Genomic DNA, 26,248 nt, shown 5'->3' with positions numbered 1-26,248 from the left:
AACCCTATTACCGTGTAATTATATAGTAAAACCTATAACTACTATGTTGTTAACAGTTATTACTGTGTTAGTTACATAGTAATATGGGCAACTTAATGTAAAGGGTAACCAAAAGGAGAAATGTAGAATAGAGAGATAAATAGAGATAGATAGGAAGACGGGTAAGGGAAAGACTTCAGGGAGGGAGGAAAGGAAAGAGAGGAAGAGAGTGAGAAAGAAAGGTGCTATAATAGAGAAAGAAAGAGAGCTAGACTGGAAGACGAGTAAGGTACAGAAAGAGAGATAGAGGCAAGAAGAAAAAAGAGAAACTGACAAAAGTCTTGCCCAAGAAAGTAAGAGATAGAGTGAGAAGAGAAGAGAAGCAGAAAAACTGAAAGGTAAGTAGCCCTGTTTGAGGAAGATAGCGAGAGAAAGCGAAACCCAGAGGACAATCCATCCAGGATTTTTTTTTTTTGATCTTTGGATTTTCCAATGCTTTTCTATGGGGAAGCCAAATTATTAGGACCCATATTGCAGTTCCTATGGCTTCCACTAGATGGCAACAGTCTAGAAATTGTTCAATGTTTTTTTTGTTAAATGAAGAAGTAGTCGTATTCTTTCTAAATGCCACTCAGGTGGACTCTAGTCTTTTGGTGCGCGTGAATGAGAGTGCACTCCGATTTTTCTCCGATATTGGAAACAGTTTATTCCGTCTTCAATTTTATTGATTATTTACATTTTAGGGTACCTGAAGTTGGATTAGAAACGTTGTTTGAAATGTTTGGACCAAGTTTACAGGTAACTTATTAGATACTTTGTAGGCATGCTGGAACAGGCGAGTTGGAACAGGTGTATTTCTGAATCAAATGTGCCAAATAAATGGACATTTTTGGGATATAAAGAAGGACTTTATTGAACGAAACGACCATTCATTGTGTAACTGAGACCTTTGGGATTGCAAAAAGATGAAGATCTTCAAAGGTAAGAGATTCATTTTATTGCTATTTCTGACTTTCGTGATGCATCTGTTTGGTTGGAAAATGTGTTTCATGCTTTTGTATGCGGGGCGCTGTCCTCAGATAATCGCATGGTATGCTTTCGCCGTAAAGCCTTTTTTGAAATCTGACAAAGCGGCTGGATTAACAAAAAGTTAATGTTTAAGCAAATGTAAAACACGTATTTTTTCTGTCTATTTCTGTAATTTGAATTTGGCGCTCTGCAATTTCACTGGATGTTGTGGAGGTGGGTCGCTAGTGGAACTGCGCCAGGAAGGTTAAACTTCTGAATGAATGATTATATAGATCGAAGCCGCCTCTTAACCTGTAGTGACACCCCATCCCGTGAACGGGACCGTTGTCATCATCTGACACTAATTAGCATAACGCAACGGACAGAAATCTTCCTAGAAAATCACAAGTGAAATATATTGGAACACAGCCTTTTGTTAAAACCTCTTATGGATGATGCGAATTTTCGCAGCTTTTTGTTAAAAATCACGCAACATTTCAAAGTCCTGCTACTCATGCCAGGAATATAGTATATGCATATGATAAGTATGTGTGTATAGAAAACACTCTGAAGTCTCTAAAACTGGTTAAATCGTGTCTATGGCTATAACAGAACGTGTTTAGGAGTAAAAATCCCTCGAAAAACTGTTCACCAAAAACACACAAAAAATATTCATCCGCCAGTCAATGTATTGTCTAAGGCGAGAGACAAAAAACGAGGCCCCCATTACAATGCCTACAGCTTCCACACGATGTCGCCAGTACTGTCATTTCTTGCCTGCTTTATCCTTGGTTAGATGACGTGTAGGCACTTCCTTTCTTAGGGCTCACCCCAGGATGTTGTGAAATTGAAAACATGGACGATGATTTCAAGACTTGCTGCTATCGAATACAGATCGCCCCGTGATCAATTTGATCGATTATTAACGTTTATTAATACCTAAAGTTGGTTTAGAAAAGTATTTTGAAGTGATTTGTAAAAGTTTATAGGCAACTTTTGTCATTTTAAAAAGTGACGTTGCGTCTTGTAAAGGGGCATTTTCCTGGATCAGACCGGTCTTCAGCAAATCACATTTTGGGTATACAATGACGGATTTAAATCGGGAAAAATACCCAATTGTGATGTTTATGGGACATATAGGAGTGCCAACAGAGAAGCTCGTCAAAGGTAATGAATGTTTTATATTTTATTTCTGCGTTTTGTGTAGCTCCGGCTACCGCAAAATCTGCTGTTTAGGTGACGTTCTGGTATTTTCGGGGGTGCATGCTATCAGATAATAGCTTCTCATGCTTTCGCCGAAAAGCATTTTACAAATCTGACTTGGTGGCTAGATTCACAACGAGTGTAGCTTTAATTCAGTACCTTGCATGTGTGTTTTAATGAAAGTTTGAGTTTTATCGAAAACTATAGGTGGCGCTCTGAAATATCCGCTGATCTGATCCCGCCACAGGAACACTCCTCCATAAGAACACCCTGTCATCTCAGATTTTCAAAATATGCTTTACAGCCAACGCTAGACAAGCATTTGTGTAAGTTTATCATAGCCTAGCATAGCATTATGCCTTGCTAGCAGCAGGCAACCTTGTCACGGAAATCAGAAAAGCAATCAACTTCGGATGTTTTCACTCACGAGACTCCCAGGTAGACAGCCAAAGTTAATCTTTCCCCAAATATTATTTTTGTAGGCGAAATAGCTCCGTTTGTTCTTCACATTTGGCTGAGAAATCGCCCGGAAATTGCGGTCACCACAACGCCAAAAAATATTCCAAATTAGCTCCATAATATTGACAGAAACATGGCAAATGTTGTTTAGAATCCATCCTCAAGGTGTTTTTCTAATATCTATTCGATAATATATCCGTGGGGACAATTCGTTTTTCACTAGGACCGATTAGAATAATGGCTACCTCTGTATTTTACGCGAGAATCTCTCTCGGAGCCACCATATGACCACTTACGCAATGTGGCCTCCTATGGTATTCTTCAACAGAAATGTGTAAAACTACGTCACAATGCTCTAGACACCTTGGGGAATACGTAGAACGCGTAAGCTCGTTGATGGTACATCCACAGCTGAATAGGGAGTCATTGGAATGCAGCGCTTTCAAAACCTGGGGCACTTCCGGTTTGGATTTTTCTCAGGCTTTCGCCTGCAACATCAGTTCTGTTATACTCACAGACAATATCTTTACAGTTTTGGAAACGTTAGTGTTTTCTATCCAAAGCTGTCAATTATATGCATATTCTAGCATCTTTTCCTGACAAAATATCCCGTTTAACTTCTTGCGTCGAGCAATCCCGTATCCGGGAGCGTAATCATTGCCTCAAGCTCATTTCCATAACGCAATGTTAACTATTCATGAAAATCGCAAATGAAATGACATAAATATATTGGCTCACAAGCTTAGCCTTTTGTTAACAACACTGTCATCTCAGATTTTCAAAATATGCTTTTCAACCATGGCTACACAAGCATTTGTGTAAGAGTATTGATAGCTAGCATAGCATTAAGCCTAGCATTCAGCAGGCAACATTTTCACAAAAACAAGAAAAGCATTCAAATAAAATAATTTACCTTTGAAGAACTTCGGATGTTTTCAATGAGGAGACTCTCAGTTAGATAGCAAATGTAAATTTTTTCCAAAATGATTATTTGTGTAGGAGAAATCGCTCCGTTTTGTTCATCACGTTTGGCTAAGAAAAAAACCTGAAAATTCAGTCATTACAACGGCAAACTTTTTTCCAAATTAACTCCATAATATCGACAGAAACATGGCAAACGTTGTTTAGAATCAATCCTCAAGGTGTTTTTCACATATCTATTCGATGATAAGTCATTCGTGGCAGTTGGGTTTCTCCTCTTAAGCAATTGGAAAAATACACGCAGCGGGAGATTACGCAATAATTGCAACGGAGGACACCAAGCGAGTACCTGGTAAATGTAGTCTCTTATGGTCAATCTTCCAATGATATGCCTACAAATACGTCACAATGCTGCAGACACCTTGGGGAAACGACAGAAAGTGTAGGCTCATTCCTTGCGCATTCACAGCCATATAAGGAGACACTGGAACACAGCGCCTTCAAAATCGGGGGAATTTCCTGTTTGAAATTTCATCTTGGTTTCGCCTGTAGCATCAGTTCTGTGGCACTCACAGATAATATCTTTGCAGTTTTGGAAACGTCAGAGTGTTTTCTTTCCAAAGCTGTCAATTATATGAATAGTCAAGCATCTTTTCGTGACAAAATATCTTGTTAAAAACGGGAACGTTTTATTTATTATATTTACTTGTGGAATGTTACCGAATAGATGACAAGAATATAAATAATAATCTGGTGGCATTGATAGAGAGTCAGACGGATAATGGAGTGAAAGTGCACTGTACTGTAAGTATGCAACAACGTAGCCTTTCCAATAATTTGGAATACAAAAGAAGTCATTCACCCTTGATGGGCTATCAGCAGGACAATAGATTCTTGCTGAGTTTAGGGACTATAAAAGTATTAAAGGCATGCCACTTCACCTTTCTCTTTGCATAGCCCACCACATGCAGGGTTTTCTAACCACACCTGGATGGATTCCACAAGTAAATGTAATAAATTACTATGGGAATAAATATCACTGAATTACAGAAATATTGGTATTAAGTAGGCTAATGCAATTGAAGGCAACAAATTGTTGCTTACTGAAACACCCAAAGTCATTAAATTGTTATAATAGTATTTGAAGCAATAGCCTACCCGCGTGTATTCAACTATTTCAGCACTGTTTCGCGCTGCTTTGAGACAAGCATGAAGACAGATCTTGATAAATAAATACGATTTTTATTTTCACTGAATCTCTGTTTGGGTGTTGGTTAGCCTACAATTAGGGTGTGCAAATGTTAGGATTCTTTTTCTCTTCCCTGCCAGTCGCTTAGTAGCCTAGGCCTACTCCCAACCAGTCACGTTGTACAGCACCATATATTCCTAACGGAAACCCTGAGGCCTAAAATGCATTTTCGCTTTTCCTGGAATAGAAACACCCTAATATTAATACATTTAATTAAGCAAAATTTCTAAGAGTATAAACAGCACAATAAATACAATAATACATTATAATTAATCCCAACAGTCTGTTCTAACAACAAAAAATGCACAGCAAATATTATAAACAGTCAAATGCATTCATGAATTCAATCGCTTTAGCTGACAGGTTGCGGTTTATTCATTGTTTAATTATGCAAGGCTCCCTTTTTAACATTTTTTTGTTTCATAACTAAAATGCTTGACTGTATTTAAAGACATGGGTGGCTTGTATGCTGTGTGATGACATCACTAATTAATTAATGATTGATTGATTGATATACTGTATATTGAAGTAGGCTTTTATGCCAATAAGTAAGTTACGCTAAAACAGCTACAGTAAACATGACTCTTAGGCCTACAGCTCCATGTCATTTCAATAACTTAGCTTCTCAAAGACGCCCTCTGGTGGTCGAACTAGCATTAATGGCAACAATGGCTGACAGTAAAATACTATGACATCATGCACTCCCAACATGCTATACCATTCCATAGCACCCCGCAAGCTGTGGAGGCTTTTGAGGGGATGATGGCTTTTACTAACGGCTGAAATGGAGTCAATGGAGAGGTATCAACCATATGAAAACCATATGTTTGATACCATTCCATTAACTCCATTCCAGCCATTATTATGAGTCGTCCTCCCCTCAGCAGCCTCCACTGGTGGTATGATGCAACTATTAAAGGAAGAACCACTGTAGGTAGGGGTAAAAGTAACAGGGCAACTGGGTTAGATAATAAACAGAGTAGCAGCAGCGTATGTGAAAGAGTGTGAACGTGTGTGTGTGTGTGTGTGTGTGTGTGTGTGTGTGTGTGTGTGTGTGTGTGTGTGTGTGTGTGTGTGTGTGTGTGTGTGTGGCGTCAATATTCATGTGTATGTCTGTGTGAGCTTATGTAGTGTGTGTGTATGTGTGAATTGGAGTGTTAGTGTAGTATGTGTGAGCGTGTGTGTCGAGACCAGTAAGTGTGCATAGAGCCAGTGCAAGAGAATCAGTGCAAATAAAAAGGGGGTCAATTTAAGTAGTCTGGGTAGCCATTTGATTAACTGTTCAGCAGTCTTATGGCTTGGGGGTAGAAGCTGTTCAGGAGCCTTTAGGTCCCAGACTTGGCGCTCCGGTACCGCTTTTAGATATAGATATAAAGGGTTTCTGAAAGCTTGATAAATGCCACATTAACACCATTCTAAGTAAAGTGATACCGTAATAAGTAAGGGGCTTTCCTACCTGAGAGGTCCCTGTTGACTCCCAGGGCCATGCCATCTCGGAGCCAGAGCACCATGCCGTGGTACCCAGGGATGGAGCAGGGCAGGGTCACTGGCTGACCCGCCACCACCACCAGGTCTGTGGGCTGCTGGGTAAACACCGCACTGGCCCCTGAAACAGAGAAAAAGGGTATATTGTCAAAATAGTTTCCATATCATTTCATTTTGTACACACACATTTAGTGATATATGCCATTAAACCACAAGAGTCTACGTCCTGTCTACTAAGCTAAATGGAATTGTTTTAAGAACGTCATACCAAGGATAATTTGATTTAGAATTTTAAGCCGTTGAAGTATCAAAAAAATATTTAAAACAAATACTTGAGGAAACATTTGTCCTTACTACTATTAGCTCATTGAATAACCAACTCACTACACAGAACAACAGATAGTCCCCCCCCCCCAAAAAAAAGTGTTTATCTTCCATCTGAGAAATATAAGAAGAATCAGTATGTGGACACCCCTTCAAATTAGTGGATTTGGCTATTTCAGCCACACTCGTTGCTGGCAGGTGTATTAAATCGAGCACACTGCCATGCAATCTCCAAAGAAAAACATTGGCATTAGAACACCCCTACTGAAGAGCTCAATGACTTTCAACGTGGCACTGTCATAGGATGCCACCTTTCCAACAAGACCACATTTCTGCCCTGCTAGAACTGCCCCGGTCAACTGTAAGTGCTGTTATTGTGAAGTGGAAACGTCTAGGAGCAACAATGTCTCAGCCATGAAGTGGTAGGCCACACAAGCTCTCAGAACGGGACTGCTGAGTGCTGAATTGCGTAGAGCGTAAATATAATCTGTCCTCGTATGCAACACTCACGTGTTCTCTGGAGTGATAAATCACGCTTCATCATCTGGCAGTCTGACGGACGACTCTGGATTTGGCAGATACCAGGACAATGCTACCTGCTCCAATGCAAAGTGCCAACTGTAAAGTTTGGTGGAGGAGGAATAATGGTCTCTCATCCATCGTGCTCTAGTGACTCCTGTGGCGGCGGGCTGGGCGCATGCATGCAGACACAGTCGCCAGGTGTACGGTGTTTCCTCCGACACATTGGTGTGGCTGGCTTTCGGGTTAAGCGGGCATTGTGTGAAGGAGTAGTGCGGCTTAGTTGGGTTGTGTTTCGGAGGACGCATGGCTCTCGACCTTCATCTCCGAGTCCGTATGGGAGTTGCTGCGATGAGACTAGGCTGTAACTACCAATTGGATACCACGAAATTAGGAAGAAAAAGTAAAACATATATTTTTTTGAAATAAATAAGTTGGCAGATTGGCTGTTCAGATATGCAAGTATTACGTAGGTGGATGCGATGGATTGAGATGCATTCAATGCAAAATACCCAGTTCTCTGTCTTAAACTGACAGATTTTATGGGGATTGTTTTATTATGCTCATTTGATTTCAGCGGGTCGCAGACATCAACCTCAGGGGGTTAAAGCTGACGCTCTTATCCAAAGCGACTTGCAGTAGCGCATGAATACATTTTCACATGGGTGGCCCCAGCAAGTATCAAACCCACAACCTTGGCATTGCAGGCGCAATGCCCTGCCAACTGAGCCATGCTAGCCTGGTGAGCAACAGCGCCTCTTCCAAGGAGGTACCATCAGGGTAGATGTTAGATCGATGAAGCATTTGTTAGATATTTTTTTCCTGAGTGCAACAATGAATCCTAATACTAATGTTGCCACAGTAGCCCAGTGAAAATAAGCATACAGAAGCTATGGATGGAAGCAAGTCCGCGGACCATGCACCACTACAGAAAAACAAAAGATAAAGCGCTAATGATGTAGCAATGAACTATTGACTTAACTGAGCTATGTTCAACAGAGAACACAAACAAACGGTAATTACCAATCATTTCTGTTAAATGGGGCAAGGAGAGGGAGAGGGAATGTAGCTGTTAGTGAAGGTATAAACAAACAAGAAATTGAACGGGCTGAACAGAGATGAAGGACAGGATGAAGAAAGACTAATCAAACAGTTGAAAGTCCTGCTGAGACAGAGGCTGTCCAAATATGGACAATTGCAAAGGTGACTATGCAGTGTGTTAGTTATATAGTGTCCATGGATGGTTGAATTAATGGGGATTGGCTCGCATAGCGAAAAAATGCACAGGATAAGGTGCTGGCATTCGGCCACATCATCCCACATTCATAAATACTCCAACCCATTATCACATGGAAATATTCACACTCAACTTTCATTGCCTGCCATTTATGTTGACGTAAGGCTTATGGTAATGATGACACCAGGTATTAGGAGAGCACTTCTATTAACATCACAATTACCTTTTAAACCGCAAATGCAATACAGCAACCATCAAATCAAAAATTATCCCATGTAACTGCTCAACTTGATCTGTCTTTAGTCTCATTCATTCCCATCTCAACCCTCATTGCAACAAAGGACTGCAGTGTATTTCTATTGCTGGCAGCAGAGATGATTAGACATATCCGGCTATAGATTCTCTTGCAGCACACAGTGGTTATCTACTGTAATGTACACAGTATAGGTCAAGCACCATGTCTGTCTGAGAGACACAGTCACACACCCATGTGTGTGCGTGAGTGTTTGTGTGCGTGTACATGAGTGGAATCAACACTGAAGTACCGACTGGTGCATTGCTGACAGCAGCTAACCTAATTTAGAGAACGCATCTTGAAAGGGTGTGAATATCGTGAGACAGGGTTTTCTGGAGGAGGGTTCGGTACAAGGTACGTGCAGGACACAGCCGGCTTTTATATAGTTTTGTAGGATGAAAACTTGAATGTCTCACTAAAGAAAATAACACATATTCAAGGTCTTGCTGAATTGGGTTTCTACTATATCAACATCTCCGGTACACTGTGTCCAAACATTTTATACAGGAAAATCCTTTGGCTCTTTACTTCCTATAATGCGAAAAAAAAGGGGGAAAGCAGACGACATAAACCAAATCTTTACTTCTGCTCTCTCTGGAGACGTACTTGGTCGATTTCCGTCTTTTAATTCAATAAGCTGCAGCTTTATGAGATATGCCTTTCATAAGCATCATCCAACCATTGATTAGATGAATCTCCATAGAGAACAGACACAGCAAACATAAGAACTGCTGTGCTATATTAGCGTGGTAGAGAGGATTATATGTCCCAAATGGCACCCTATGTTCTATATACTGCACTACTTTTGACCAGACCCATAGGGCTCTTAAAGGGAATAGGGTGCCATTTGAGACGCAAACATAGTCTTGTCTTGTCTACAGGCTTCCTTATTATGCTTCCATTTTGACAGTTACAGCTCTTAAGGTGTCTAATGTGTATCTATTGTTTCTATGGCAACCTGTATTTCTATCTCATATCTGATGTTATTAAGTGCTCTTGCTGAACAGTTGTTGTAATATGTGCTTATTACTTTACGTAAAAAGTGAACAGTATTTTAATATTTTATATACGATTATTTATCTACCAGTCATCCCTTGGTCCAGATCCAGACAGTTGCAAGATGGATGGCATGTTGAATATCGATCAGGCTGATGAGTCATGATGCCTTTCTCCCCAGACAATCCAACATTTTCTCAGTCCATTAGTGGAATCAACATTGTGTTACATGAGGCATTGCTGGCATTGCATGAGGCATTTGTTTAGTTCATGCAGGCAAGGTAGCAGCCTTTCACAGATTTAGACAGGACTTGATATCTTGGCGAAATTACTGCCAACATCATCTTCAGGTAAGCAAAGGGTGACAGTGTCACGTAGTAAAAAATACTGGGACGTTTTGTGGGTGAAACCACTGTTGACTTGAGAAGGAGACCTATATGTTTGACTCTTGGGTTTTTACGCCATTCTGTTCATAAAATGTGCCTCCTCTGCCCCCTCTCCTACTAATAAATTGCATTTCATCTCATTATCTCACCTTGCCTCCTTTTCAAAGTACATTGGAGAAGATTGTCTGAAGGACAAATCTAGGATCCTCTCCAATGCGTTTTGAGGAAGAGGCGAGTAGAGAGGATGCAAGGAATCAAGGAAATGCATTTGAGATTCACTATTTTAAGGTGCATGTCTGTTTCAAAGACAGCATACTGTATGAATTAGCATTATTTCTACTCTGTGCTGTATGCATAAGGGAAATATACCTGCCTGCACAAACTGTTTACTTCCACTCATGATAAACAGTTCAGTTGAGTATTGTCTTTGCCACTGTTGGCGACATTAACAATATTCATGCTGACTTTCCACAGCAAATGTATTTCCCAGTACTCTCACCAATGTCAAAAGGCTGCCATCTCAAAATGCAGAAAAATGACTTGGTCTGACACAGTTTAACAAACAAAATCGACAGTTTGAGACCTCAGATAACCTCAGAAAGAGCACTGCCCCAAGAGAGACTTAAGGGCAACGTCTGTTCACATTTACATTGCATTTAAAACCAAATGGAATCTCAGGATCTGTGGGGGTGCAATGTAATGCTTCAATCTAGCCCTGGACTCCTAGTGGTGCCTCACAACAGGGATTCTGCAGAGCATGGATAGCTCTAATGGGAGTCTGAATATAACAAATGAATCTCATCATCACATCGCCGGCTTCTCAGTGTGCGAGGACACACTGAGTCAATTCAAAACAAATACATATATTTTGTCAAGGATACTGCTCATAAATGTTCTGTTTGCCTAAAACGTTTACATTTCCCTTCACATTCAGAATGCCAAATTACATGAGCTCCTCCAGCACAAAGGCAAAAATTGCGCCTGTGCCAAACATTCTGAATTAGTTGTAGACTGAAATTCTCAGAAGTACAGAATGTTTTAGTTGTTAGAAGACTTACAATTGGGAGATGTGCCAAAATACAAGAGTGAGTAATCACTTTGTTTGTACCATGACTTACTCAAGACAGTAAGGAAGTCTACACACACAGAAATGACTCAAGAGTAACTTAAGCTGAATTCACAAACAGCAATCTCTGTTGGAAACCTCAATACATTGCTGCCATGTCTAGTTGATGATAGTTCAATTTGTCTGCAAATCTCATCTTGAGTCAAGGCTACTGAAGAGAATCAGTTTTGACAGGGTCACAGAGCAGTGTTGTACAACAGGGTTGGCATAAGGTAACAGGGTTGACATAAGGTAACAGGGTTGAGATTAATGTACATAGAGTACATGATAGGAAAATCTTTCTTTCGTTCAAATACCCAACCTCACAAAATTGATGACATCAGCTCTCAAGATGATACAAGATTTAAACCAGCATCTAACACAACCACATCGTTCCTAGAGGTGTTTGCCAATGTAATATGCACAGTATTACAGGGATCGATTTCTCCCGTTTGCCTGTGGATTTATTGAAATGCTATTAGGCTTATGAGTGGTGCCTCATTCCCTTACCTGTTGAGAACACTGAGAAGAGGGACATTTTGGCAGCTTTACTTAATAGTCACAAAAGACTGTGAAAGGTTTTGCCACGGCAAGATGGAAATGTGTGCCATAAACATCATCAGCGATTTAGTGCCAGAGTGCTGAGAACCATTCATTCTCATTACCGTCACAGCCCTGCAGTCCCTTCACACTGCTCTAGGGAGAGGTGGCCACTGGTGTCCATAAACTAAAACAGGAGAGAGTGAAATATGGGGTTGTGTGCCCTGTCAACTTTGTGGGGACTAGTGCTTTGAGTGTGTGCTGGGCTACAGCACTAAAATGTCACAGTCGAAGATTGGAAAGTAATATTACATCAGTTTGGTACCTGTCAGTGCAATGTAAATTGTTAACAGCCGTGACAAAAATGATTCCATTTCATTGTCTTCCGTGGTTCCCTTTGTATTGTTATTATCAGAAGGAGAAAATTAGTCAATCAGAGGAAGAAAAACAAGAAAAAGAAAAAAAACTTAATCTACTGTGTATAATGGAATTATTACAGAGGATTGTAACGATCCACCTACAGTCCACAGTACTGTGAAATGTTTTCTGAGGATTTGACCAAATGTGTTTCCAAATGCTAAACAAAATTGTCAAGATTGAAAAACCAGCCAGTCTTTCCTTCTAATCTTCTGTATTTTTTAAAATAAAAGATGGAAATGTGCCACAGTGTGACAAACACAAAAACATTATGTGTTGCCTCCCGTGGGTCTTCTGTGAAAAATGAAATTGTTACTTGTCAGGTTGGAGACAGACCTTGGAAGATAAGAGGTTTGGTTTTGGAGAAGAAGAAAAAAGGTCAAATTGGGCTTCCATTCAATTCTCCAAGTTACCCAGCTCCCGCTTCAGAAAATAAAGTGTCTTCTCCAGCTTCAACTAGGGTTGAGGGTAAGAGAGGAGAAAATGGAGCTAGAAGAACTTTGATTCTAGGATTGATCCTCCACCCACTGCACGAACAAAAGGTGCTCAAATGCGGCCCTAGGCCATTATCGCTGAAACGGAAAACACGAATCCAAACACCGCCAATCAAATAAGAGTTTCACTTCCTCTAAACTCAAGATAAAAGCACACGAAGATCACGCTTTCCTTCCTTCTCTTGTAACATCATGAGGCGTGTGGGCGTTTTCCACATGACTGTTTACTTTAAACATAACTGCAGTTGCTTCACGTACACTGTATAGGCCTACAGTAACTGCAAGGGGGATGTGGGGGCTTCAATTCTAAAGAAGTCAAAAAGGTTTATTATGCCTTGTGGAATGGAAAAAAGAGAGTAGAGAAGTGCTTAAGGCCCATTTCCTTTAGCCTTTAACAACACTGAGCTTTTAACAACTGAAAAGCCGGAAGTAATTGATAGATCGTATGCAGGGAGTTCTGTAGTGGGGGGAATGATTGTGAAAAGAGATGTGGGTAGAGAAGCTAATCTTGCCCCTGAGATGCAGCAAAAGGCCAAGCCAGTGTATCAGCATAGAAACCTGTGTGTCCGACTCTCTGTTATGATTTCTTATTATCTCTGCTGAACAACGCTCCACAGCAATTACAAGGCACCTCTGCTTCAAGGAGATTAGTTACTTTGTGTAAGAACAAAGCCACGGACAACAACCTTGAGCACTCCCTAAGCGCACATGACAATAGGCAATAAAAAGGGGGAGATTGCACGACGTGTTTCACAGTTTACTGTAAACCAATCTCACATATGAACTTGTCTTTTTTAAAAGCTTCTTTATAAAATAGAAATGCAATAAACAACGTTGGCTGTGTTTGGCCACAGCTTTTGATGTGAAGAACAATAAGTCTGGAAAGAAATCCCAGGGTTGAGATGGACTGTAATGATACATTGATTCTTGTCAATATAAACAATTTCATTATAATCAATCACTTATTCAGAGGCAAAATATAATAAAGGTGAAAAAAATGGTCTCTAAAAATGATTTAGGATTAGGTCATTACTGCGATGCAAGACGCTGAAATAAGTCACTCTTTCTTTGTACAGAATGATGGTAAAACTCAACCAATACCCATTATCTAGCCATGGTGATATAACACCATAGAATATATTGATTGGTTTGATGAAATCATGAGCAAAATGAACCCAGTCAGCGCTATCTGTTAAACTGATGGGTAATGACACTTTGGTAATGACCAAAAAAGGATGTTATCAAATGTAGTGCTCTGGAGTAGCCAGCTCTGGGAGAGAGAGAAAATTGTTCTTCTCATGTAGAGATAGTGGCCATGTAGAGATAGAGGCCATGTAGAGATAGAGGCCTTGTGGATATAGAGGCCATGTAGAGATAGAGGCCATGTAGATATAGAGGCCATGTAGAGGTAGAGGCCATGTAGAGATAGAGGCCATTTGGAGATAGAGGCCATGTAGATATAGAGGCCATGTAGAGATAGAGGCCATGTGGGGATAGAGGCCATGTGGAGATAGAGGCCATGTGGAGATAGAGGCCATGTGGAGATAGAGGCCATGTAGAGATAGAGGCCATGTAGAGGTAGAGTCCATGTAGAGGTAGATTCCATGTAGAGGTAGAAGCCATGTAGAGATAGAGGCAACATGTAGATAGAGGCCATATAGAGATAGAGGCCATGTAGAGGTAGAGTCCATGTAGAGACAGAGGCCATGTAGAGATAGAGGCCATGTAGATATAGAGGCCATGTAGGGATAGAGGCCATGTAGAGGTAGAGTCCATGTAGAGATAGAGGCCATGTAGAGATAGAGGCCATGTAGAGGTAGAAGCCATGTAGAGGTAGAGGGCATGTAGATATAGAGGCCATGTAGATGTAGAGGCCATGTAGAGATAGAGGCCATTTGGAGATAGAGGCCATGTAGAGATAGAGGCCATGTAGAGATAGAGGCCATTTGGAGATAGAGGCCATGTGGAGATAGAGGCCATGTGGAGATAGAGGCAGAGTCCATGTAGAGATAGAGCCCATGTAGAGATAGAGAAGATGTAGAGATATAGGCCATGTAGAGGTAGAAGCCATGTAGAGATAGATTCCATGTAGAGGTAGAAGCCATGTAGAGATAGAGGCAACATGTAGATAGAGGCCATGTAGAGATAGAGGCCATGTAGAGGTAGAGTCCATGTAGAGACAGAGGCCATGTAGAGATAGAGGCCATGTAGATATAGAGGCCATGTAGGGATAGAGGCCATGTAGAGGTAGAGTCCATGTAGAGATAGAGGCCATGTAAAGATAGAGGCCATATAGAGATAGAGGCCATGTAGAGGTAGAAGCCATGTAGAGGTAGAGGGCATGTAGATATAGAGGCCATGTAGATATAGAGGCCATGTAGAGGTAGAGGCCATGTAGAGATAGAGGCCATTTGGAGATAGAGGCCATGTAGAGATAGAGGCCATTTGGAGATAGAAGCCATGTGGAGATAGAGGCCATGTGGAGATAGAGGCCATGTGGAGATAGAGGCCATGTAGAGGTAGAGTCCATGTAGAGATAGAGGCCATGTAGAGATAGAGCCCATGTAGATATAGAGGCCATGTAGAGATAGAGAAGATGTAGAGATAGAGGCCATGTAGAGGTAGAAGCCATGTAGAGATAGATTCCATGTAGAGGTAGAAGCCATGTAGAGATAGAGGCAACATGTAGATAGAGACCATGTAGAGATAGAGGCCATGTAGAGGTAGAGTCCATGTAGAGACAGAGGCCATGTAGAGATAGAGGCCATGTAGATATAGAGGCCATGTAGGGATAGAGGCCATGTAGAGGTAGAGTCCATGTAGAGATAGAGGCCATGTAGAGATAGAGGCCATGTAAAGATAGAGGCCATATAGAGATAGAGGCCATGTAGAGGTAGAAGCCATGTAGAGGTAGAGGGCATGTAGATATAGAGGCCATGTAGATATAGAGGCCATGTAGAGGTAGAGGCCATGTAGAGATAGAGGCCATTTGGAGATAGAGGCCATGTAGAGATAGAGGCCATGTAGAGATAGAGGCCATTTGGAGATAGAGGCCATGTGGAGATAGAGGCCATGTGGAGATAGAGGCCATGTAGAGGTAGAGCCCATGTAGATATAGAGGCCATGTAGAGATAGAGAACATGTAGAGATAGAGGCCATATAGAGATAGAGGCCATGTAGAGGTAGAGATAGATTCCATGTAGAGGTAGAAGCCATGTAGAGATAGAGGACATGTAGATATAGAGGCCATGTAGAGATAGAGGCCATGTAGAGGTAGAGTCCATGTAGAGATAGAGGCCATGTAGAGGTAGAAGCCATGTGTAGATATAGAAGCCATGTAGAGATAGAGGCCATGTAGAGATAGAGGCCATGTAGAGGTAGAAGCCATGTAGAGATAGAGGCCATGGAGATATAGAGGCCATGTAGAGGTAGAAGCCATGTATAGATAGTATACAGCAACAGTCAGATATCAATGGGATAGAACTGCCACCAAACATGGATGTTGTGTTTTTTTTAGCGCTGGTGGCGTTCATAAGTTGATTTCCAAAGTCCGATCTTAATTCGGCAATGACTTGCACCTGTACTATACCGAAAGCACTGCACCCTCAAAAGTTATGTTGTGACATTGGAAAGTGAAATATGCATCTGTGTGTAAAACGGTGTCGAGTTTCAACAGATAACAGTCTATGAAGGACAGCTAATTGTGATGAGGGACAATATATTAAAATAAAAAACATGAGCTGGCGCACACCCAGAAAAATGTGTTTGTGTGGAGGTGCTGACTAACGGCAATGGACAATATATTACCAGAACAAGACAAGGATGTGTTCCGGATATTACATTTTGTGGTCTATCGACAGTTGTACACCTTATCTGTGTGGGCTAAAGACTGATGCCAGGCGGCAACTAGACACATTGTCTTACTTCATGTAACTGGAAGCTTTCCACCTACTGGAATGATATCTTTCGCACAGACCAGTCACTTGAAAAAAGTGTGCAGACACGTGATTACGTGTTATATTGAATGTTAGAAAAGTAGATAACAGAACATGTGCAAGTAGATTCCAGGTGTGTTGAAAGACATGTTTAACTGTGCCTCTTCTTTTGTTTGGTAATGCACAGAATGTCAGGATTTTGTGTTGCCTTTGAGAGTGCAAGTGCTCTTCGCTAGGCAGTTACAATATCTTTTCTGACCATGAAGCCCACCAAGTTAGCTTGATCTTGCTTAACAATTACCTCTTTACACTCGTAGCTATATACAGGTTGAAAATGGCCAATTTGGGCACTGATAAGCTCCTAAATTGTAACGCAGTGGTTGTAAAGTAACATGTTATAAATGACGTCAGACCTGTCTCTGCGCTAAAATCCACTGTACTTTTGACTGACAGCCGTTCCGAACTTGAGCACTGCACGCAACAAGAAGTTGCCCCCATCCCTCCCGCTAATTGGGCAAATTTTACTATTTTGTTTTGGTCTGAGTGAGGGAAATGCTGTAAATTAAGAGGACTCTATGCATTTTGAAAGATGACACATTGAGGATTATAATAAATACTGCTTTGATGTCATACAAGCAAACCAAACACCCCTGAGTCCAAACGTGCACTTCATATTTACATATCTTAAAACTCATGTCATAGGCCTATACAGTGTCACTGTTTATGATCACTATGTTTGATGTACAGTTAAAAGATGAAATGGATTCATACCCTAGACTGTTCTGAACAGAATGAGCCTATGTTTGTCTTTTGTGAAGAAAATTCACTGCGGAACATGTACAAAATTACGATCGGTTTCTCTGAATTGCCCTGTGAAAGCCTAACACTGTAAGAGCGTATTTTATAACTTATAACTGCTGGCAATAGAACACACTTTCATATTATGCCCACCTGAACCAGAATACGATTTTTAAAAAGCTATTTTTTAATCGTGTGAACAACAACTGTGATTGTGTGATGGCGGGGATGCAGTGTTATGTTCCAAGCGAAATGCCTACAAGTGTGCTTGCTCTAGTTCCACAATGGCACAGCTAGGAGAGCTCAAAAAAGGCACCTTATAGTTGAAGACTCTTCTTTGAAATTGTGCTGAACAAAAATATAAATGCAATTTCAAAATGTTGACTGAGTTACAATTCATATAAGGAAATTAGTCAATTTAAATAATTCATTAGGTCCTAATCTATGGATTTCACATGACTGGGCAGGTGAAGAAGCCCGATGTGGCAGTTTTGGGATTGCGTGGTTACTCGTGGTCTGCAGTTGTGAAGCCGGTTGGACGTACTGCCAAATTCTCTAAAACAACATTTGAGGCAGCTTATAGAAGAGAAATTAACATTAATTTACCTGTCAACAACTCTGGTGGACATTCCTGCAGTCAGCATGCCAATTTCACCCTCTAAACTTGAGACATCTGTGGCATTTTATTGCCACAGATAGATACTTTTATTGTCTCCAGCACAAGGTGCACCTGTGCATCATGCTGTTTAAAATAATCAGCTTCTTGATAAGCCACACCTGTCAGGTGGATGGATTATCTTGGCAAAGGATAAATGCTCACTAACAGGGATGTAAAGAAATTTGTGTACACATTTTGAGAGAAATAAGCTTTTTGTGCATGTAGAAAATGTCTGAGATGTTTTATTTTAGCTCATGAAACATGGAACCCACACTTGGGACCAACACATGTTGCGTTTATATTTTTGTTCAGTGTACTTAGGAACTGTGCACACTTTGGAGAGGTGTGTGGCCACTTGGACACTCCAGTTAGTCCTCTCACTCAAACCCTTGTCATTATGTTGTATTATGTTGCACCTACCCCACATTATCCAGGAATATTCTAATCATGTTACTGAATGTATCCAGAATATTTTCAGATCCCTTTAAACAAATGCTGCGAAAAGTACAGTAAATGTAAAATGCACATGAAATCAACAGTGAAAGGTTTGGATTCAGTCTTGTGTCAGGTTGTGTTGTTGTGTACTCAACTTTGGTCTACTATTGTTCCCATAATCTCCAAATTGTTCCCTTTTAATTGCTGCCATGCTTATGCATATACATTTCATATATCTCCTGTAATAAACATTTCAATTTAGCCCTATCTATATGGGCCAATTCCCACAAGTGTAAATGGTTAAGCTTCATCCTTGTACATTGTCAACATAAAAGCTGGAATACGAACTGTATCTGGTTTTGGAGGCTATGTAAATGAAAAATGTAAAGCAACAATCTTGACTCTTTTTTTCACGACACAACTTTACATGTTGAATAGAGGTTGAGTGTCCCACAGCTGCAGCTGTGCATGTTTAATCTCAGCTGAGTGGCATTAGGCACAGCACAGTCAACAATAGGCATTTGAAACTCACAATTTTCTACGCCATTATCAAGGCTGGACCTATCCATTCAAATTCAAGGAAACCACTTGGCACTGTGCAATGACTTGTTTCTTTAAATCTATTTACTTGTTCCACCAACTATGAAGAGAATGCACACAAAAACACAAACACAAAGGTGTGATGGAAGAAAAGAGGATTGGGGAATGGAATGCTGCAAAGACCTCCCTTATGTTATATGACCTCTCATTTTTAGTGACTAAAATAAACACTTTCATTATGTATTTCTCCATGCCAGGCCTTTAGCCTTAAAGTCACAGAACTGTGACTTAAAGATTGTCACTACAAACACATGCAGGCTGATGCAATCACATACTGTACATCAACATTTCCCCCCTCCCCCTCCAAACTCGGTCTCACTTTTCTACAGTTGACATTTTAGTCGTTTAGCTGACGCTCTTATCCATACTTTCTATGTTACTTCAGCTCATTTATCAGGTTTTTAGTATTCTGTCTGACATTTCGCAGGCCTTTGACGGGCAGGAGGCACCCAGTAAGAAATGCTGCTGCAGGGGGCTTGGCTACCTCTTTTGTCTGACCTCAACACACTCTCCGAGAGCAACAACTGCTGTTGCTGTGCAGTTTCCCAAATGGCACCCTATTCCCGTGACAGTGCAGTCCTGATCGGGGACCCATAGGGAAAACTACAGGGCTCAGGTCAAAAGTAGTGCGCAATATAGGGAGAGGGGTGCCATATGGGGTGCAGGTGCTGTGTTCTAGAGGGAGACGGAGAGATGCAGGTTGAAAAAAACTCTGTCCTTTTTTACACGGACTCCCCCCCCCTTCCTCCTGCATCTCCTTCATTCCCTCTCGTTGCTCTCCTTCATTCCCTCTGCTCTCCTTCATTCCCTCTGCTCTCCTTCATTCCCTCTCGTTGCTCTCTTTCATTCCCTCTCGTTGCTCTCTTTCATTCCCTCTGCTCTCCTTCATTCCCTCTGCTCTCCTTCATTCCCTCTCGTTGCTCTCCTTCATTCCCTCTCGTTGCTCTCTTTCATTCCCTTTGCTCTCCTTCATTCCCTCTCGTTCATTCCCTCTGCTCTCCTTCATTCCCTCTCGTTGCTCTCTTTCATTCCCTCTGCTCTCCTTCATTCCCTCACACTGCTCCCGCTGAGAGTTAAAAACCCAGCAGCGTTGCAGTTCTTGACACACTCATACTGATGCGCCTGGCAACCTAGTACCATACTCTCTTCAAAGGCACTTAAATATTTTGTCTTGCCCATTCACCCTCTGAATGGCACACACACAATCCATGTTTCACTTTATTCAAGGCTTAAAAATCCTTCTTTAACCTGTCTTCCCCCTTCATCTACACTGATTGACGTGGATTTAACAAGTAACATCAATAAGGGATCATAGCTTTCACCTGGGTTCATTAGGGTCAGTCGATGTCATGGAAAAAGTGTTCCTAATGTTTTGTAAAATCAGTGTAAATGTGCAAACATACACTGATATAAAGGACAACCATGCACTTATATTTGCATTATATAAACACTGGCATACTCAGTTTGAAACACTAACATAACCACAGAATAATTCCCACCTTAATTTAGTTGCAAATGACACACACACAAACACACACACACACACACTGGGACTGATTAAGAAATAATAGGCCCTGGGGCTTTCAATCTGGTCTTGAATTCAAACAAACAATAGCCTAGGCCAATGAAGCAACACATCGATTGTACAATATTAGGAGGAAATATATATACTGTATACATAATACATACAGTGCATTTGGAAAGTATTCAGACCCCTTGACTTTTTCCACATTTTGTTACATTACACTACAACCTTATTCTAAAATTGATTCAATCGTTTTGTTGACCTCATAAATCTACACACAACACATATTGATAAAGCAAAAACATGTTTTGAGAAATGTTTGCAAATAAATAAATACATTGAAATATCACATTTACATAAGTATTCAGACCCATTACTCAGTACTTTGCCCCAGTCCGAGGGCCTGAGCACTCTGGAGCAGGTTTTCATCAAGGATCACTCTGTACTTTGCTCCGTACATCTTTCCCTCAATCCTGACTAGCTTCCCAGTCCCTGCCACTGAAAAACATCCCCACAGCATGATGCTGCCATCACCATATTATTTTAATTGATTTGACCTTTATTTACTAGGCAAGTCAGTTAAGAACAAATTCTTATTTTCAATGACGCCTAGGAACAGTGGGTTGGCTGCCTTGTTCAGGGGCAGAACGTAGGGATGGTGACAGGTTTCCTCCAGATGTGACGCTTAGCATTCAGGTCAAAGAGTTCCATTTTGGTTTCATCAGACCAGAGAATCTTGTTTCTCCTGGTCTGAGAGTCCTTTAGGTGACTTTTGGCAAACTCCAAGCGGGCTGTCATGTGCCTTTTACTTTTACTTAGTGGCTTCCGTCTGGCCACTCTACCATAAAGGCCTGATTGGTGGAGTGCTGCAGAGATGGTTGTCCTTCTGGAAGGTTCTCCCATCTCCACAAAAGAACTCTGGAGCTCTGTCAGAGTGATCGTCGGGTTCTGGGTCACCTCCCTGACCAAGGCCCTTATCCCCCGATTTCTCAACTTGGCCGGGTGGCCAGCTCTAGGTAGAGTGTTGGTGGTTCCAAACTTCTTCCATTTAAGAATGATGGCGGCCACTGTGTTCTTGGGGACCTTCAATGCTGCAGAAATGTTTTGATACCCTTCCCCAGATCTGTGCCTCGACACAATCCTGTCTCGGAGCTCTACGGACAATTCCTTTGACCTCATGGCTTGGTTTTTACTCCTACATGCACTGTCAACTGTGGGACCTTATATAGGTGTGGGCCTTTCAAGATCATGTCCAATCAATTGAATTTACCACTGGTGGACTCCATTCAAGACTAGAAGCATCTCAAGGATGATCAATGGAAACAGGATGCACCTGAGCTCAATTTTGATTCTCATAGTAAAAAATATATATTATATATATATATATTATATATTATATATATTATTATATATTATATAATATATAATAATATAATATATTATATATATATACTAGCAAAAATGTCTATAAACCTGTTTTCACTTCGTCATTATGGAGTATTGTGTTTAGATTTATGTGTAAAATGTTTTATTTAATCAATTTTAGAATAAGCCTGTAATGTAACAAAATGTGGAAAAATGGAATGGGTCTGAATAAGGGACAGAGTCTGGGCCCCAGTAGGCTCCTGCATTAAGCTGGCCCTGCACACACACAAACACAAACACTGGTACTCTCTCATTTATACCTGTTCTCCACCTTGCAGCTCACTGTAACAAGTGGCCGACAGAGTTCATGATCGCTTGCAATGGGATATAAACACTCCCGTCAAAGATAGTCCTGCCGTCACACATCACTTCACACCGTTCCAGTGAACAGTTTCCCATAGGTACAAATTCAGCATCAGATTCCCCTCCCCCAATCATAACCTTAACTATTAGTGGGGGAAATGAAAAACTGATCCAAGATCAGAATCTAGGGGCAACTGCACCTTACACCACGTCATATCTGTGGGGCCAAGAGACTGCCAGCTGTCTAACATGACAGGTGATAATTGCTGCTATAACACTAATGTCGTGGGCTCAGACACCAACAGAAGTAGCAGCACAATTGTCTGATCTTATTAACACTGGTGACGCACACCCACACACACTCTCTCTCGCTCTCTCCCTCGCTCTCTCTCTCTCTCTTTTTGTCTCTCACACACACAAACAGACATTGAGTCAAGGCAGGGCACAGCACTAATTAGGCTGGGGCACCATATGAGACTATTGGCATTGTTTGGGTATTTTTTTCTCTGTCATTGTTACCCATACTCCAGCTTTTCTTTTTAATTTGTAGCTATAAGATTTTATTTATTTTGTATTTTACTTATTTATTCTCGGAATAGCAGAGGAATAACAGGGTAATAACCATGGTAATTATCAGTAATTGCTATTACAGTAATGAGAAACACAATTTCCTGGTTATTACCAGGTAAGGTAAGTCAGACTGTAGTTTCTATATAATGACTTTCCATATTACTGTTCTGATGTTTCCATATTGATCTTGGTCTGTTGAACCCTATGAACACCATTCAATTTGTGGGATTTTACTGTGCGATTACATGGTATCAGTGCTGGAAAATGTGTTTTTACTTGTTTCCCTTTAGTTCTACTGTTGTATCCCAGCCTAACAACAAACTGAGACCGTGGTGTGTTACCTGGGAACAAAGATAGGAAATATACTATGCAATACAGTGTGGTATCAGGACTAGATGTGTAAGACACATTTGCCCTGGTCAACACAACCCGATGAAAGAAAGCAGAATGATTACAATAGCAATGGAGGAAACAACCTTGGGTTGAATAAACAGGAAACCATCATCTAGGCACTTGAGACCATTGCAAACATACCAGACCAGAGATCCCTGAGAATGCTCCAATTCTTCATCATCTGGCCATCGTAACAGGCAGGTGAAGATGACCTATAGGGACATTTCCCACAGGAAGAAAGAAAAGAAACGTACATCATCCCCAGCCTCCCCCACTGCCGAATCACATCCCGGCATAGCCTCGCATGGCCTCCACACCCAGGCTTATGGACAATCTGGTGTGACTGCATTACTTCTGCCTGCCGGAGCCGTACTCGCGACCATCATCTTGCATCCTTGCGGTCCCCCGTGTGTGTTCAAGCAATCCCATTCCCCTCAATGGTGTTTGTGGTGACATTGCGGTGGTAACAGGTTGCTCACCGGCAAAGGTTCTCCTGCTCAGCTAATGGAGCTAATGTGTGGTGGAAAGGTCAAGTCAGGGAGGATTAGGGCCTAGTCCGCCGCTGACAGCTGTGACCTTATCAACACTAATGTCCCCATGCAGCACTATACCATCTCTCTCTGTCTCTTGCCATCTCTCCTGTCACTTCCCTAGTGGCTCTGACTAACACTGAGGCCGCTATGACAGCGGAACTGACAGAGTGACAAAGGATGAGGGTTGGTTGGGAGACGTTGAAGGAGGCTGGGATTAGGTCAGCAAGTCAAAGGTCAAGGTCAAAGGTCAACGCCAAGGTTTACAGTGTGATGCGGGTTGACCCCTGTGATGCAACATTACAGGTGTGACATGAGCATTACATGAGCATTAAGTGCTGACATGAGCTCCCCTTCAAGGATAGGGTTCTGCCTGTGTCTGTACTGATTGTGTCGTTTATGTCAGATTGTATGTGTTGTGTTATGTTATGATATTCTGTTAACACATAACATAATACACTTCATAGCACATAAAACATGAGTATTATTAGAATGTCAGCAGGTAAAAACTCACTTACGCCTCTTCTCTGTTTATCTGCCAAGTGTCTCACATGGTGTCAGACAACAACAGGGTTGCATACAGCAACAACAGAGACTGATTCATTACCATGGGGTTGTGTGTTAGATGATGACACCTGGTTGTTGATAGTTGAGCTCGTATTTTAAAGAAATACACATAGTAATGATCAGATTGATGGTGTTGATCTTTGCTGTTTCAGATCTCTGGAGTCTTACGCAATTGAAACATATTTGATAATAAGGCAGGATTTCTCATCGCTTATTGTCCCATTAAGTCTCAGTGTATTTAAGTCTTATCACAAACATCACAAAAAACACTGACAAACATAACTATATTCATCTGCATATTGCAGGGGGAGGCAGTTTAGGCTGAATGACTGAATGGGTTTATGCCAAAGCCACTAAGACCACAGAGGCAGGTTAAAGGTCCAATGCAGCCATTTTTATCTCAATATAAAATTCTTTCTGGGTAAGAATTAAGTACTTTACTGTGATTGTTTTCAATTAAAATGGTCAAAATAGGGGTAGATCATCTTTAATATTGCAGCTAGATTGTGAGTTCTATCAATGTAATTATCTGCTTAATTTCCAATTCCCCATATATAATTTATTAAATATATATATTAAATCTATTATCCTTCTTTGTTATTTTACCCTAACTCTACCACCCCTCCCCTAGTTTGAGTGGACAACAACTTATGGACAACAATACTTCCAGCTTAAAGATACTATATACATTTTACGGACAAGTACATTTTGCACTAGTAACCTTCTTTTTGTCACCCTTCAGCTACCTTCAACCCCTCCCATCTTTCTCTGAAAACCATCCAGTTTTGATTTATATTTGCAATATATTTTGCAACTGCGCTGTGATGTTTCCCAAACGTTCTGAACCTTTCAATTCTCATAGTTTCTAAAGATTAACATTTTTACTAAGAGTATTATTATATTATTGATCGAATGGCTATGGCTTTTCAGTCAATTTTGTATAATAATTTGAATTGAAAAACTCTACGTTTTGAATCCGACATTGTATATCAGTTCAGAAACCATTTGCCATGGAAGCTCCACATTGAAAAATCCTGAAATAGAACTAGTATACTTTTTTATTTATCACAATTTTGTTTGACCAATTTTGGTCTTTAATGCAGGGCCGAAAGACAAGTTCCTTAGCTTCTCCTCCTTCCACTAACCTCCTATATTTTTGTAGAAAAGCTGAAATCAGTTGATTGTAATTTTGGATTGAGCAAACATTTTAATATATGTTTGTTAGTTGCATGTGTGACATAACTCCACCAGTCCTATTTACGATATAAAATATATCATGATATAAAATATCAAAAAAAGTATGTTTTTTTAATCAATTAGTATATTTGAGTTTAAACATAATATTTGTCTATTTTGAATTAAACTGAAATTGCAACAGGCTTCTATGGTTTTGTTTTAAAAATAGCTATATTTTGGAGATTACTTCATTTTCAGATAACTGAATGTGAGAGGTTATAATCTGAATAAAGGGAATGGGACTATTTTTGAACACGGTGTGAGCCATTCTTACTAATCTGCTGGACAATCACTTCAGATTTCAGTATAATGTTTGCATGACTGAAGCCTTTAATGAGAGGTTCAATTCTTTAATATTAAATCATTTTATCCCTCCAAAATATTATTATATAAATAGGCCCATATTATTTTGTCAGGCCGAATAAAGTGGAATATATGTTGCTCTTTAATTTAAAAAACAAGTAATTTGGTGTAGGCAGGGCCTTAAGCAAATAGGTAAACTGGGATATGGTTAAATAATTAATTACGGTGGCTTTTCCACAAATAGACCAGTATTTACCTTTCCATGGTAGCAAAATCTTATCAATTTTTGCTAACTTTCTATAAAAATGTATTGTCGTGAGATCATTTCTTTCAGTATATGAATCCTGGGTATG

General features: G+C 40.6%; 1 protein-coding gene across 1 annotated transcript in view; it reads right to left on the bottom strand.

Annotated features, from left to right (window-relative positions):
- Nucleotides 1–26,248, bottom strand: part of LOC109873297 (kin of IRRE-like protein 3) — a 270,176-nt gene that overhangs the window by 137,085 nt on the left and 106,843 nt on the right. The window contains exon 2 of the mRNA XM_020464947.2: nt 6,276–6,425. Coding sequence (XP_020320536.1) covers nt 6,276–6,425 — 150 coding nt within the window. The remainder of the gene's footprint in view (nt 1–6,275; nt 6,426–26,248) is intronic.

This window comes from Oncorhynchus kisutch, linkage group LG28 (genome assembly GCF_002021735.2).
Source record: "Oncorhynchus kisutch isolate 150728-3 linkage group LG28, Okis_V2, whole genome shotgun sequence".
Lineage (NCBI taxonomy): Eukaryota > Metazoa > Chordata > Actinopteri > Salmoniformes > Salmonidae > Oncorhynchus > Oncorhynchus kisutch.
This window is presented reverse-complemented; position numbering and strand designations above follow the sequence as displayed.